General features: G+C 42.9%; 2 protein-coding genes across 6 annotated transcripts in view; one reads left to right on the top strand and one right to left on the bottom strand.

The window, feature by feature from the left end:
- TNFRSF17 (TNF receptor superfamily member 17) overlaps window positions 1–13,109 on the bottom strand; it is a 115,044-nt gene that overhangs the window by 71,575 nt on the left and 30,360 nt on the right. Inside the window, exon 2 of one of the 2 annotated variants that reach the window (XM_082429704.1) lies at window positions 1,418–6,996. The gene's annotated coding sequence lies outside the window, so the exon portion shown is untranslated. The remainder of the gene's footprint in view (window positions 1–1,417; window positions 6,997–13,109) is intronic. The other variant, XM_082429706.1, reaches the window with a different exon arrangement.
- GSPT1 (G1 to S phase transition 1) overlaps window positions 529–13,109 on the top strand; it is a 33,914-nt gene continuing 21,333 nt past the window's right edge. For 2 of the 4 annotated variants that reach the window (XM_082429672.1, XM_082429673.1), the window contains exon 1: window positions 705–1,327. In XM_082429672.1, coding sequence (XP_082285798.1) covers window positions 979–1,327 — 349 coding nt within the window. In that variant the 5' untranslated portion in view covers window positions 705–978. Of the gene's footprint in view, window positions 666–704; window positions 1,328–13,109 lie in introns of those variants that run through there. The other 2 variants (XM_082429674.1, XM_082429671.1) reach the window with 2 other exon arrangements.

Here is a 13,109-nt window from a genome sequence, read left to right as displayed (position 1 = left end):
TAAGTTTCCAGTTAATAATCCCCTCTGCCGGGGTAGAACCTGGGCCGGAGCGCTTTATGAGCCACTTTGCAGTTTTAGGGGCAATGGGTCACGGTTTTATTGTCTCTTCCACCAAATGAATACAGAAAATGAAGGACGCCCTGCGTCGCCTTTGAAATGTAGGGCAAATTCTGGCTGGGGGCGGGGAGGAGGAAGGTGGAAAGAAAGAGAACACTGTACGGAGACTGTAAGGCAGGGAACGCAGAGGGCTGGTGAAAAGGGAAAGAAGGAATTTTCAGGAGTTGAAAGCTTTTTTCTCCACCTTAGCACTGCTGTTCGTTTTCCCGCGTCCTGTGTAGAACAGGACGGAGCGGGCCACCGCCGCGAGCTGAGACTCACGGTCCGCCGCCCCGCGCCGAATCGCAGCAAGGCTCGCTCCCACCCCTGCCCCCACCCGGTGACAGGTGGGGCCGCCGAGCGTCGACCAGACCTCCGCCTCCTCGCGCTGCATGCCGGGAGTCGGCGCCGCTTCCGGTTGCTCCCGGCCCCGAACTCCGACTCCCGTCGGCCCCCGGGAAAACCGCAGCGGGGTCGCGCGGGCGCTGCCGGAACTCGTAGTTCCGCCTTCTGCCGCGCTTCATAGGCGGAAACGGGGTTGACCGGGACCGAGAACTACCGAGGCGAAGGTACGGGAAGCGGCGAGGGGTCAATCTGCTCCGGGCGTGGGGTTAGCGCTGAGGCGGTCGGAGGTGGTTGGGGCTGGGTGGGAGGAGATCCGCTCGCACACACGAGGAGGGTTGAGCCGCTGCCGCCGTCGTCGTCGCGAGTGCGGAGTCGGGACTGGAGCTGCTGCCGCGACGACGCCGGGGACTGTGCCGCTAGCCCCCGGGCTTTCTGCCTCGCCGCTTCCCTGGGTCAGCGCGGCCTGCTCCTCCCCGGCCCATAGCCCCCGCCTCCATTTCCCGCCCTCTCTTTACCACACACACGGCCCCCCCGATCATGGATCCTGGCAGTGGTGGCGGCGGTGGCGGCGGTGGCGGCGGCGGGAGCAGCAGCAGCAGCGACTCAGCACCGGACTGCTGGGACCAGGCAGACATGGAAGCCCCCGGGCCGGGCCCGTGCGGCGGCGCCGGCGGTCCCTTGGCGGCGGCGGCCGAGGCCCAGCGTGAGCACCTCAGCGCGGCCTTCAGCCGGCAACTCAACGTCAACGCCAAGCCCTTCGTGCCCAACGTCCACGCCGCTGAGTTCGTGCCGTCCTTCCTGCGGGGCCCGGCCCAGTCGCCGGCATCCCCAGCTGGCGCCGCCGCCAACAACCACGGAGCCGGCAGCGGCGCGGGAGGCCCTTCGGGTAAAGGGCCGGGACGCGGGGCAGCCCCGGAACGCGGGAGGTAGCCGGGCTGCGAGGGCGGGAGCAGCCGGCCTGGGGGCCGGAGCTCACCTGGGATGGGGTCGAGGGCGCGCCTCGCCGGGCCGGAGATGCGTGGCCGTGGGGCCGGGCGGCACGTGGGGCGCTGACAGCGGCGCCGGCTGTCCTGGGTGGGGCGGCCCCGGGCCGGGGAGGCGGACTGCGTGGGCTGACCGCGGCGGAGGGCCGGGCGGGGCGGGAGCAGGGTGCCGGGCACACCGGAGGGGCCTGGTGTCCGCCCCTCCCCCCTGGGGCCGCAGTTCCCCGCTGGAAGTGGGAACGTATGGGACGGAGAGGGGGACGGCCGCGGGTCAGTGCCACGAGGCCTAGAAGCGAGGACAGATGGAGCCAGGAGGAGTCGGCCGGATGGGCGTTGAGAGAGATGAGTTGGGGAGGACGACTGGTCGAGTTTTCCCTTCACCTTGGGCCTAGGCGAGAGAGCGTCTCTCGCTGCAATTTCTATTACTGAAACTGTAATTACATTTAACATATCTACGGCACCGAACCGTCCTGAAGGAATCCCAGGATGCATTGCAGTCTTGCGATGGGGCAGAAACTGTTGGCTATCTATAGGTCTTTTTCACCTTTAGCATTTTGTAAGCTTGTGAAGTTCACAGTGTCCCAAAGTTAGAGTTCCTCACTTAACATTAAAGTGTGTAGGAGACTACGCTGATCTGTGTGCCCTTTTTTAAAGTGGGATTTGGACTCTTCTCCTTAGTTGGTGACACGTTTAGAATTTTTATTATGTTAAAATCGTTTGCCTTATTTAGGTTGCTTGGTGTAACTCACTCTCTGTGCTCCTGTGTCAGGAATTAGTCTGTTCAGACACCTGAACATTTGTTATAACTTCTTAGGTGTCACGTGCCGTTTTGACCATATCGAGTAGACAGGCTTTCTGTGGTTTCAAGTTCAGTCTTCAAAACTCTTTGTCTATTTAGGGGCTGCTTAAGTGATGGCATGCGTTCAGGTACTGATTTTGTAGGAATGTCAAATGAGTGAACTTGATTTCTGTTTAAAGTTCTATATTCTAGCATTTCTTGGCTAAGTAGACATTGTAAAAGTGCTCTAGGAGTTTAGTTTCTTCAGAGGCTTTGGCTACAATTTTCTCTCTAGAGGCAAAAAGCGAGTTTGGGGAAATGTTTTTGGGAAGTATGTCTGTGAGCACATAGTTCGGATTTGCTTGTTTTATTGACTGGTATTTCTTCTACTTGTGTGAAGCCGTTGAAGTTTGCCCTTTAAATAAGGAAGCTTAGCTTTGCTTAGACCAAGTCCTTTGGGCCACATAAACTAGTTCGCTTACTAACTCCTAAAAGTGCCTCTTTCCCCAAACCTTATCATGAAGTTTGCTTTTATCCAGCCATTTTATTTTTTGGCCCTCCCTCCTAACTCTGAGACCATCACGGGACCATCGTCCTTGGTAGCAGTGGTCTGGAATGGTGGTCATTCTTGAGTGAGTAGGCATTGCCTCTTATGTAGAAGGACTGTCTTTTCTCTTCCTGGTATTTGCCAATTTGCAGTTTTGATCCTTTGCTCTGTGACACTGCTAGAAATTGGAGATGTAAGAATGTATAGGAAAGTGGTTGTCCCTACCTTATGGTCCCTACATTGTGGTCAGTTTTTCTTTTTTTAATTAGAAACCTATCTTGGTGTTACTGACTCTATCAGCTGCTTCTGCAAAACGCCAGTTAATGTTAAAACAAAAATAGCAGCAACAACAACCCGTCTTCTGTAGGATGTCTGTTTGGAAAAGAATGAATTTTCTAAATTGAGGTCCAGAGTTAATGTGGCACCGTTGGATTGCATGTTCCAGCTCATTCAGGTCCATAATTTACCAGCATCAGAGCAGAGAACTATGCTTGGAAGAAGCAGGGAAAAAATTGGAAATAGCACTTAGGTTGGAATTTACAAAGGGGAAACCATAAAGTTTGCAGGTTTTTTATACTGAGGAAATGGACTGTAGGGCTAGCATGTTTTCTTCTGTTGTTAACCCATAGCTGAAATTGGTGGTGGGTGTGTTTTTAAACTAGATACCGGGGGAGCTCTTGAAGGAATCTAGAGGTAGAGCGCTAGAATGAATGACTTTTAAAATGAATGAATGACTTTTAAAATGTGTGTGTCTAGGATGAATATCTGTCATTCTCTGGAAAGAAGGCTAGTTTTCTCTTTTTTCTTCTTTCTTTCTTTTTTTTTTGAAATAGTTTCAGTGGTGCTTTGAGCAGCAGGTAGAGGAAGATGCTTTGGCACAAAGAGTCATTCACTTTCACTGGCAGGCTGCTGGTTAATGCTTATATCCAGCTATCTCGAGTCAGAACTTGGGATTCAGTGTTGACATTGGATCTCTCTGAAAATTTTTAATATAGGTTTCCAGAGAAATGATTAAGTAGAACTCATGTAAGTGTAATTAAATAATTCATTTAAGTGCAGTTCTCTACAGATGCGAGTAAAATGGCTAAGTGATGGTCATTTAGAGTCCCTGAAATGAATGAAAATGTAGACAAGGGTTGTGTGTGCTAGAACAAACATTTTCTGTGATCGAATGTACTTATTTTCAGTTCCAATTTGCACCAAGTTCAGTCTTGCTCAGTCTTTTTTATTGTGAAATGAGAAACAGGTTCAGCAGTGTTAATCAGGGTTACTTGGTGTCTTGGTCTGTTTGGGCTGCTATAACAAAATACTGTAGACTTGGTAGCTTGTCAGCAACAGAAATTTATTGCTCCCAGTTCTGAAGCCTGGAAGTCTGAGATCAGGGTGCCAGCCTGGATGGGTGAGGGCCCTCTTTCCTCTTCTGGATAACAGACTGCAGACTGACTTCTTTCTGTGTCCTCACAGGGCTGAAGAGGCAAAGGAGCTCTCTGGGGCCTCTTTTAGAAAAGCACTAATCCCATTCAAGAGGGCTCTGCCCTCATGACCTAAGGCCTCCCAAAGGCCCCACCTAATACCATCACTTTGGGCATTAGGATTTCAACATACGAATTTTGGGAGGAACGCAAAACATTCAGGCGTAGAATCTGGACTTTTAGACACTGCCAGAGCTTCTAAAGTAATGGTGTAGAGTTCGTAGAGTTCTTTCTGTCATCCCACCCTCAATGCCTCTCAAAACTCTGCGGTTGTAAAATGGGTATAGAATAAAAGTAGCAGTCCCCAGTGAGCCCTTAGAGGGGGCTTATCTCCCAAATATAACGAATTATATTGAATTTTAAAGAGAAAAGTTCTGTTTTGTAGTGTTTGGTTTTTGCTGAATGCCTTGTGGAGGAGGGACCTTTTTTTTTTAATGATTGTTATGATGCACATACCATAAAATTCACCTTTTAAAAGTTCAGTGGTTTTTTAGTATATTCACTAAGTTGTGCTACCGTCCCCATTTGGTGGATGCTTGTTAATCACTGAATTTTCCCAAAGGTGACCTCCTCAGGGCCCCCAGAGTAGAGAAGATCCAGAGTCAAAGTAATGGTTGTTTTGTCCTGAAGGGCTCTTACACTTTATGTTAAAGAACACCAGCTGACTGACAGTTAAGTTTACATAGATGATAGATATGGTTCTCCACTTGACACTTGTTTTTCTTTTCCTATGTGACTGAAATGCCTGCAAAAACAATTCTAATAGAAAGGATTTTTCAGATGGGACAGTGAATGGGATAAGTGGGCTGAGGAGATCAGAGAAAGTATTGTTCCTGGAGTATTATTTCTTTTCCTACCTTGACTTACTGATTATTAGAGATCATTCGGTTTTGGCTCTTGTTTCATGATTTTACATGTTGGAACGGCTCAGGTGTGAGGATATAGGGAACAAGTGAGGGCATCCGCTAGTGCTACGCCATGTTGAGCAGCTGTTTAAACTGTTAGAAATGTTGATTGGGAGTAAACCTTTATTTTTTATTTATTTATTTTTTTGGCCATGTCACTGCATGTGGGATCTTAGTTCCCTGACCAGGGATGGAACCCGTGCCCCCTGCAGTGGAAGAGCAGAGTCATAACCACTGGACCGCCAGGGAATTCCCATGTGAATAAACCTTCTTTAGCGCAGGTTTTATTCAGTGCTTTTTGCTTTTGTATGTGTGTTTGTGTGTCCTTTGTTTATTTTTCACCTTTTCTGGAATTGTACTGCATGAAAAGATAACAATTAAAACGTATCACAGCGAGTTAGGGAAATATTGTAGAGAACAGATTTTAGCCTTGTTTTTTTTTTGCTGGGGAGGAAATGTCTTAAAGTGTTAAAATAGCGTTGTCTTTCTGATTGGAGAGAAAGGAAGGAAAAAGAGATTTGATAAACTTTTGGGGCGAGTTAGCAGTATTAGAATGAAATTTTTTGAGATGTGAATCTCTGGTTTTGCTCAGATATATGCATAGCAATTAGTGAACAGACATTTGCCTGCCTACAGAAGGCAGGATGCTGTGCTAGGCACTTGAAGTGGTACCACCAAGATGGAGAACTGGTTCTCAAGGAGTCTAAAAAGGGATCAGATACCCAATTTCCCAGTTTACTCTAATGGAAGACACTTCTTGGTAAGAGGGCCAGTTACAGGGTGTAGAGGGCTTTCAAAGCTGAGAAGAATTGTTCACAGGTACCCTTATATAAATTCAGTCGTGAAATCTTAAAACCAAAGATCTGTTTTCTACTGAGTGTTCTTTGTGAATACCATAAGATTGGAGGTGGGTTTTTTGAGCTATAATTAACATATAAAATTCATCCTTCTTGTGTTTCTGTACCTTAAGTTTGTTAGAAATTTGCTAGAGTAGAGCATCAGTCATCTTTACACTACTTGTAAGTAGAGGCTTGTTTATTTCATATCAAACAGCAGTGAGTTACTGTGATTCTGGCTGTCTATTGGGCATGTTAATTTAGAATTTCATCATTCTATTCACAGTTCTTAGAAATGTTGGGGAAGCAAGAATTTGGCTACTAGTTGAAGGTCCTTGATTGTTCTGAGGTCCTCAGACTCCTTTTTTAGCTGTCAGTTGCTGATTCATACCAAAGCTTCTTAAAAGTTGTGTCCTTGTTTTCAGTAGATTTTAACAAAGCGTGGCTGGACTACAGATGTGTAGTTGGTTCTTTCCATAAATGACTTTGTTCTAAGGAAACCTAGTCGTTACAGTACTCCAAGTTAAACCAGTGCCCATTATACTCTACTTCCTAGGTGAAAGAAACACTTAGCAAGCATTTTTTGAGCATCTTTCACTAGCCTAGCTTGAGAGTGGTCACACCAAATTCCAGACCACATTCTGACAAAGTAATTGTATGTCACTTCACTTGAAACAAAAAAAGCATACCTTAGCAAACTACTATGTATAAAATAAATAAACTACAAGGATATATTGTACAGCACAGGGAATATAGCCAGTATTTTATAACAACTATAAATGGAGTATAACCTTGAAAAATTGTGAATCACTGTGTTGTACACCTGAAACTTACGTAATATTGTGTATCAACTCTACCTCAATTTAAAGAAAAAAGTGCATACCTTAGAATGTCACCGGGGAAATTTCCCGGTTGACTAGTTCTATAGAACTCCAGTGGGTTACTGTACTGCTAAGTAGTCTGTGTCCATCTTCTTTGCAGAGTTTGGTTGCACATGGGTGTTTTTCTGCTTTCTTTGTACTTTTTTGTGGTATCTGAAATTAAATATCTCATTGTTTTTGCAGTAGATAGGATATAAATCATAAATAAGACTATCTTTTAGGTTTGTTTGAAAAAGAGGGGAATTTTAGTTACTCTACAGAAAAGCCTAGTCAGGTTGATACGTGGCATTGCTTTAGTGACTGAGTAAATAGGTTCTTAGAAAATAGGTTCTTAGGATGTTAGGGCTAGAAATGACCTGGCAGTAATACAATCTCATTTTCAGATGAAGAAACTGAAGCCTAGAGATGCTGAGTGAATGCCTAAGGTCACTCACAGATTTAAGGACACAGTTGAGTCTAGAATCCAAATTTGCCAGCGCTAATATAGTGCTGTCTCTGCCACACCATGCTGTTTAATAATGGGGAAAAAAGGGCATGCCTAGAGCTAATTACTACAACCAGCATGGATTTTCTGAGAGAGTGGCCCTGGAATTTGCTTTTCTTTATTTCATTCTTAAAAGTTTTTGTAATTATTATGGGGCTTTGAAATGCTCGTAATAATAAATTTATTGAGCAGTTACCACGTGGTTAATATGCCCTTATCTTCACAACAACCTCTTGAGGTATAGGTACTGTTGACCCATTTTTACAGATAAGAAAATTAAGGTTCAGAGAAGCTAAATAAACAGGTGAGGTGACATCCATGAATAAATGGAGGAGTAAGGATTAGAATCTAGGTCTGATTTCAAAGCTTATTCCTAGTAATAGTAACTCCACTAGTTTCCTTGTGATTGGATATTAAAAGATCTTTTTGGCTGAGACACTTTTTCAGAAACTGGGCCTATGAGTTTGTGCACTATGGCACCGTCTCCATGTTCTTTCTCAGTAGTAGCTGGGTGACATTGTCATAAGTAGGCAATGCTCTAATTTAAAGTAATATTTTGAAATAACTTCTTCATGCATTTTAGGAAATCATGTAGAATACTTTAAACAGCTCTGTTCACCACTGTCTGTAACATTGTGTGTGTGTGTTTTTTTAAATTAATTAATTAATTAATTAATTATTTATTTATGGCTGTGTTGGGTCTTCGTTTCTGTGCGAGGGCTTTCTCCAGTTGCGGCAAGCGGGGGCCACTCTTCATCACGGTGCGCAGGCCTCTCACTATCACTGCCTCTCCTGTTGCGGAGCACAGGCTCCAGACGCGCAGGCTCAGTAATTGCGGCTCACGGGCCCAACCGCCCCATGGCACGCGGGATCTTCCCAGACCAGGGCTCGAACCCGTGTCCCCTGCACCGGCAGGCGGACTCTCAACCACTGCGCCACCAGGGAAGCCCGTGTGTTTTTATTTTTAGAGTGTTAGGTAGTTAAGGCAAAACCGGGGACACTTGTATATGTTCTGTGGGCTTTTCTTTCTGATGTCTGCCTTTACTATTTAACAGTGTTGTCTGTGGGAGAAAATGCCTCAGCGTGCAGTTTTGGTAAGACTATATGGTCACCTGTGTGCTAGAGAATTTTAGTTTTTTATTCAAGCTGTACTTTAACATCTCTTGGATATTGTTTCTCTAACTCCTTTCTTAGAAAATCGGCACATATAAAATTGTTTTTACTCTACTGAACCCTAATGGAAACTGCCTGAATTAATTCAGTAAAAATTAACTGTATATTTATTCTATATAGTACACTGTGCCAACCTGTGGAGATCACAGAGTAGAGAAAAAAAAGTCTCCATATTTCAGAAAACCAGTCATTCTGGCAGTCCATAATCTCCTAGGGAACAAGAACTAAGCTATGTGTGTGGGTGGATCTATAATTGAAAGAAGGGTCATATCCTAGAGGAGTTCAGAAGAGAGCTCATTAGCCCTTCAGGGTGGTGGGGTGGACCGGGAATGGGACAGAAGTGGAAAACCAGATAAGGCAAGTTCCTACCGCAGTTGAGGAGACTACTCCTTCAGAGGAGCTAGAACTGTGTACATGTGGCTATTTAATTTTAAAATTAAATAAAATCTAAAATTCAGTTCCTCAGTCACAGTAGCTACCTTGCAAGTGCTTTAATAGCCACATGGGGCTAGTGACTATCATCACAGCACAGATATAGCACATTTCCACCACTGTAGAAACTCGTATTGCACAGAATTGTCACACAGTTTCTCACTTCCATGCAGTGTAGGACACTTGTGACTTCTGTGACAGCACTGAAGTTGTTTTTATTTTTTTTCTTTAATGAACACACCATTTAGCTAACAGGCGTAAGATATTTTAGTTAGGATGGCTGTTTTAAATATCTGTATTTAGTGTGTAAAGAGGATTAGAGATTGGTTTTATATCTAAAGCAGTGCAGATTTAAATTGCTTATTTATGAAATATATGGATTAAGCACTTTTCAAGAATTGGCCATACGTTTGTGTTTAAAACATGTAGCCGGAATTAAAACATGGCTTTCATTACCTGCCACATGTATGTTCTTGACTCACTTGTGCTGTACTGTGAACTGGCAAGATAGGAGTCTCCATGTTGAAGTCCTTTGATCCATGATCAAATCTTTAAAAACTTTTTTATATTCTTTAAAAAAAATCGAGCTGAAATCCATATAACGTAAAATTAACCATTTTAAAGTGAGCAATTCAGTGGCATTCAGTACATTGTGTTGTAAAAACCATCACCTCTGTCTAGTTTCAAAACATTTTTATCACCCCAAAAGGAAACCTGTACCCATTAAGCAGTTACTTCCCATTCCCCTTTCCTTCCAGCTTCTGGCAACCACCAATCTGCTTTCTGCCTCTCTGGATTTACCTATTCTGAATATTTCTTGTAAGTGGAATGGTATAACATGTGACTGGCTTATTTCACCATGATCAAATTTAACTAGCAATTTTAAGACCCAGATTATCATCTGTGTTAAAACACAGTCAGTACTGTTGCCTGACTGTTTTTTGGTAAAATCTTTTCTTGTTTTAAAAATTGTGGTAATAATTTTACCACAATTATTTGTTTCTTTTTTTAACTTAGGGTGTGGCAGTTTTATTCACTCATACACTCTGATAACTTTCCTACTTAATTAGAATTATTCCTTTGAACACTTGATAAGATTATGTTTCTGAACATGGAGATACCATTGGAAAATATGAAACCGTAATTTCATTCCTTGGGAGGTTTACTTTTCTTTCACTAACAGATATGAACCATGCAGGACTTGAGAAAATAGTCACCTGTTTGCTAACCATAAACAAATGACTTTGGGCCTAGTAGAATGCTAAGTCCAGGATCAATAGTAGCCAGTAAATCTGGATGTGATATGCATTATGAGTAAGACCAGAGTAGAATGAACAAGAAGGGGTTGCATGTGTGTGTGTGTGGAGACTGGGTACAACTATATTGAGAAGCTTAAATTTAAGGAACATCTTATTATATCTGGATTTTTCTGGTTCATTATTCCAAAAACATCCATCACGTTGCAAATGTCTCTAGCATTGCCATTAAGTTTATAATGTTATCTGTGGTCTGAATGCATGGAAAGCTTTTTTCCACCATGGGAAAACTATGGTCAACTTCTTATTTGGGGCCCCTTTAATAATATCATGAGATGTATATTAAGCATTTAATTGCTTTTGGTACTTGACTGTAAGCTTTATAAACTTAAAACAAACATACTATTAAAGTTAAGATACTTTGAAAAACCATGAACAGATTTTGCATTATGCATCCATGGGGGTGATCTCATGACTGATGTCACTGTCATGAGAAGTGCCTTACAGCCTAATGCATGTATTGTATATTTGTAAATTTAAGAGTTGGTTCTAGATCTAGGTGGTCAGGTGTATGTACTACTTCATTTTATAAAGCTCACTTGCAGTTTGGGTCATCTTAATAAGTGACAGGAGAGCCCACCATACCAGTTATCTCAGTCTTTTCCTGCCTTAAAACATTTGTACATCATCACTTACTCGGTTTACTTTTTCTGAGTGATTTTCAACAGGGGCTGTCTGAGGAAGGGCAAGATGGCACTTCCATAACTTGGAAAAGCCTAGTTGAGTCTGATATGTAGTAGTTATCTGTTTCATAGGGTCTTCAGGGGAATTACGTGAGATAGCAGTTAGCACATAAGGGCTCAATACAAATTAATTGGAGTTAGGGTGATTTGCCACCACCTTCAGCCCCACCTCCAGCACTCTGTGGATTGGTGAGTGCTCCTTATCCTGGTCCAGCCCGTAACAGACACTCAGTCCATGTTAGCTGATAGAACTGAAGTGATACTCAGTCCATGTTTGGAGGTGGAGACTCATATTTGTTGAATATCTACTAGGTGCCACAAGTTATCTAATTGATACTATACAAATGTATTCTCTCATTTAATCTTGTCTGGCAGATGGCATGTCATTTCCATGATTCCAATGAAATAATTGTATCTCATAATTTATAAATGACAAGCCAGGATTTAAAGCCAGGAGTCAGCTCAGTTCTGCCCTCTTGCTACTACCCTGTGCCACCTCCTCCATCCCTAGGGTGTTATATGAACTTGATTCATTTAGCACTGCCTGGCTTTCTCTGAAAATTGAGTAGTTTTTCCTTATCTTACCTATACACTTTTTAAATAGGAAAACAAAATAAGTATCTTACGTCTGAAGTACAATTCCTGTTACCTTCCAAACTGAGTTCAAAGGATTTTTTCCCCCCAGTTTCTGTTAAAATACCCTGCTTAACCACATAAGTTGGGGTCATCTTAGACTTTTCATACTTCCTTTCTTCCTACTCCTGTCAGATATTGCTCCCATTATCTTTGCACTTAACACCTCCTCTAATTGTACTGCTTATTTGTCCTGATGGGATACTTTTTGTAAGTAGTGTTTTTGGTCTTTCTGCCTTGTAGTCTTTACCTCTCTAGTTCGTCTATGCACTACCATAGAATGATCCTCCTAAGTAACACTTGGCTAGCATGTCACTTCTTTCCTCAAAAAATTGGTTGCCTTTACCTTTCAGGGATAGGAATTACGTATTGTTTTTGTTTTTTTCTGGCCATGCTGTGCAGGCTTGCACAATCCCATTTCCCTGACCAGGGATTGAACCCAGGGCCATGGCAGTGAAAGCCTGGAATCCTAACTACTAGACCACCAGGGAACTCCCAGGAATTACTTTCTTCAGCACTTCATGTTATTGAAGATTGGGCCCAAAATTTTGTTGACTTATGGGTGTTAATACTTTCTGGGCAATGATTTTATTTTATTATTTTTTTTTTTCACACAAATCAACAATGTATTTCAGTTATTTTAGATCTAATAAAATTGCAGCTATAGAATTCCAGATTCTATCCCATAATACAATACTAGTGTTGATTTTATTTTTTAAATTTTTTAATTTTTTTTTTAGTTTCTGCTTTATAACAAAGTGAATCAGCTGTACATATACATATATCCCCATATCTCCTCCCTCTTGCGTCTCCCTCCCACCCTCCCTATCCCACCCTCCCTATCCCACCCCTGTAGGTGGTCACAAAGCACCGAGCTGATCTCCCTGTGCTATGCGGCTGCTTCCCACTAGCTATCTATTTTACGTTTGGTAGTGCATGTATGTTCATGCCACTCTCTCACTTAGTCCCAGCTTACCCTTCCCCCTCCCCATGTCCTCTGAGCAGTGATTTTAAATGTGAGTTTTGCAGGTTATTCTTTATTGGTGTGCAGGATTCATGTGACTTCAAATTCTTTGATGTCTTTGTACATCTTGTGTATTCTTTAAAGCAAGAGTACTTAGATATTGGAGTATCATTTAGGTTTATCAGATATAAAAAATAAACTTATGTATTGGGGTATTAGAGTATATTTCACATACATCTCTTCCAGTGATGTCATAAGATTTGCAGTATGACACTTGTGGAAACTGGATTGTTGCTTGACCTTAGAATTCTAATATATGACAAAACTGGCATCATTGTAATCACTTTTTCTGAGATGATGTAAGGGCCTATGTGCATTTCAGAGACTATATGAATGTCCTTTTAATTTTATTGGTATTGAACAGAATTTATTCAAGGATCTTGATAATACATATGATTATAGAATCTTAAAAAGGACTGATCATTGCCTTCTTGGGCTAGAGCTACCAAGGGAGAATCTAGAGAAGTAATGTGTATTTGTTGAACAGAATCTTACTTATTTGATCTGTGCTGGGGTGCAGA

Source organism: Balaenoptera physalus, assembly GCF_965194825.1.
Source record: "Balaenoptera physalus genome assembly, chromosome: 16".
Taxonomy (NCBI): domain Eukaryota; kingdom Metazoa; phylum Chordata; class Mammalia; order Artiodactyla; family Balaenopteridae; genus Balaenoptera; species Balaenoptera physalus.
The sequence above is the reverse complement of the archived record's forward strand: the minus strand, read 5'-3'. Positions and strand labels throughout refer to the sequence as shown.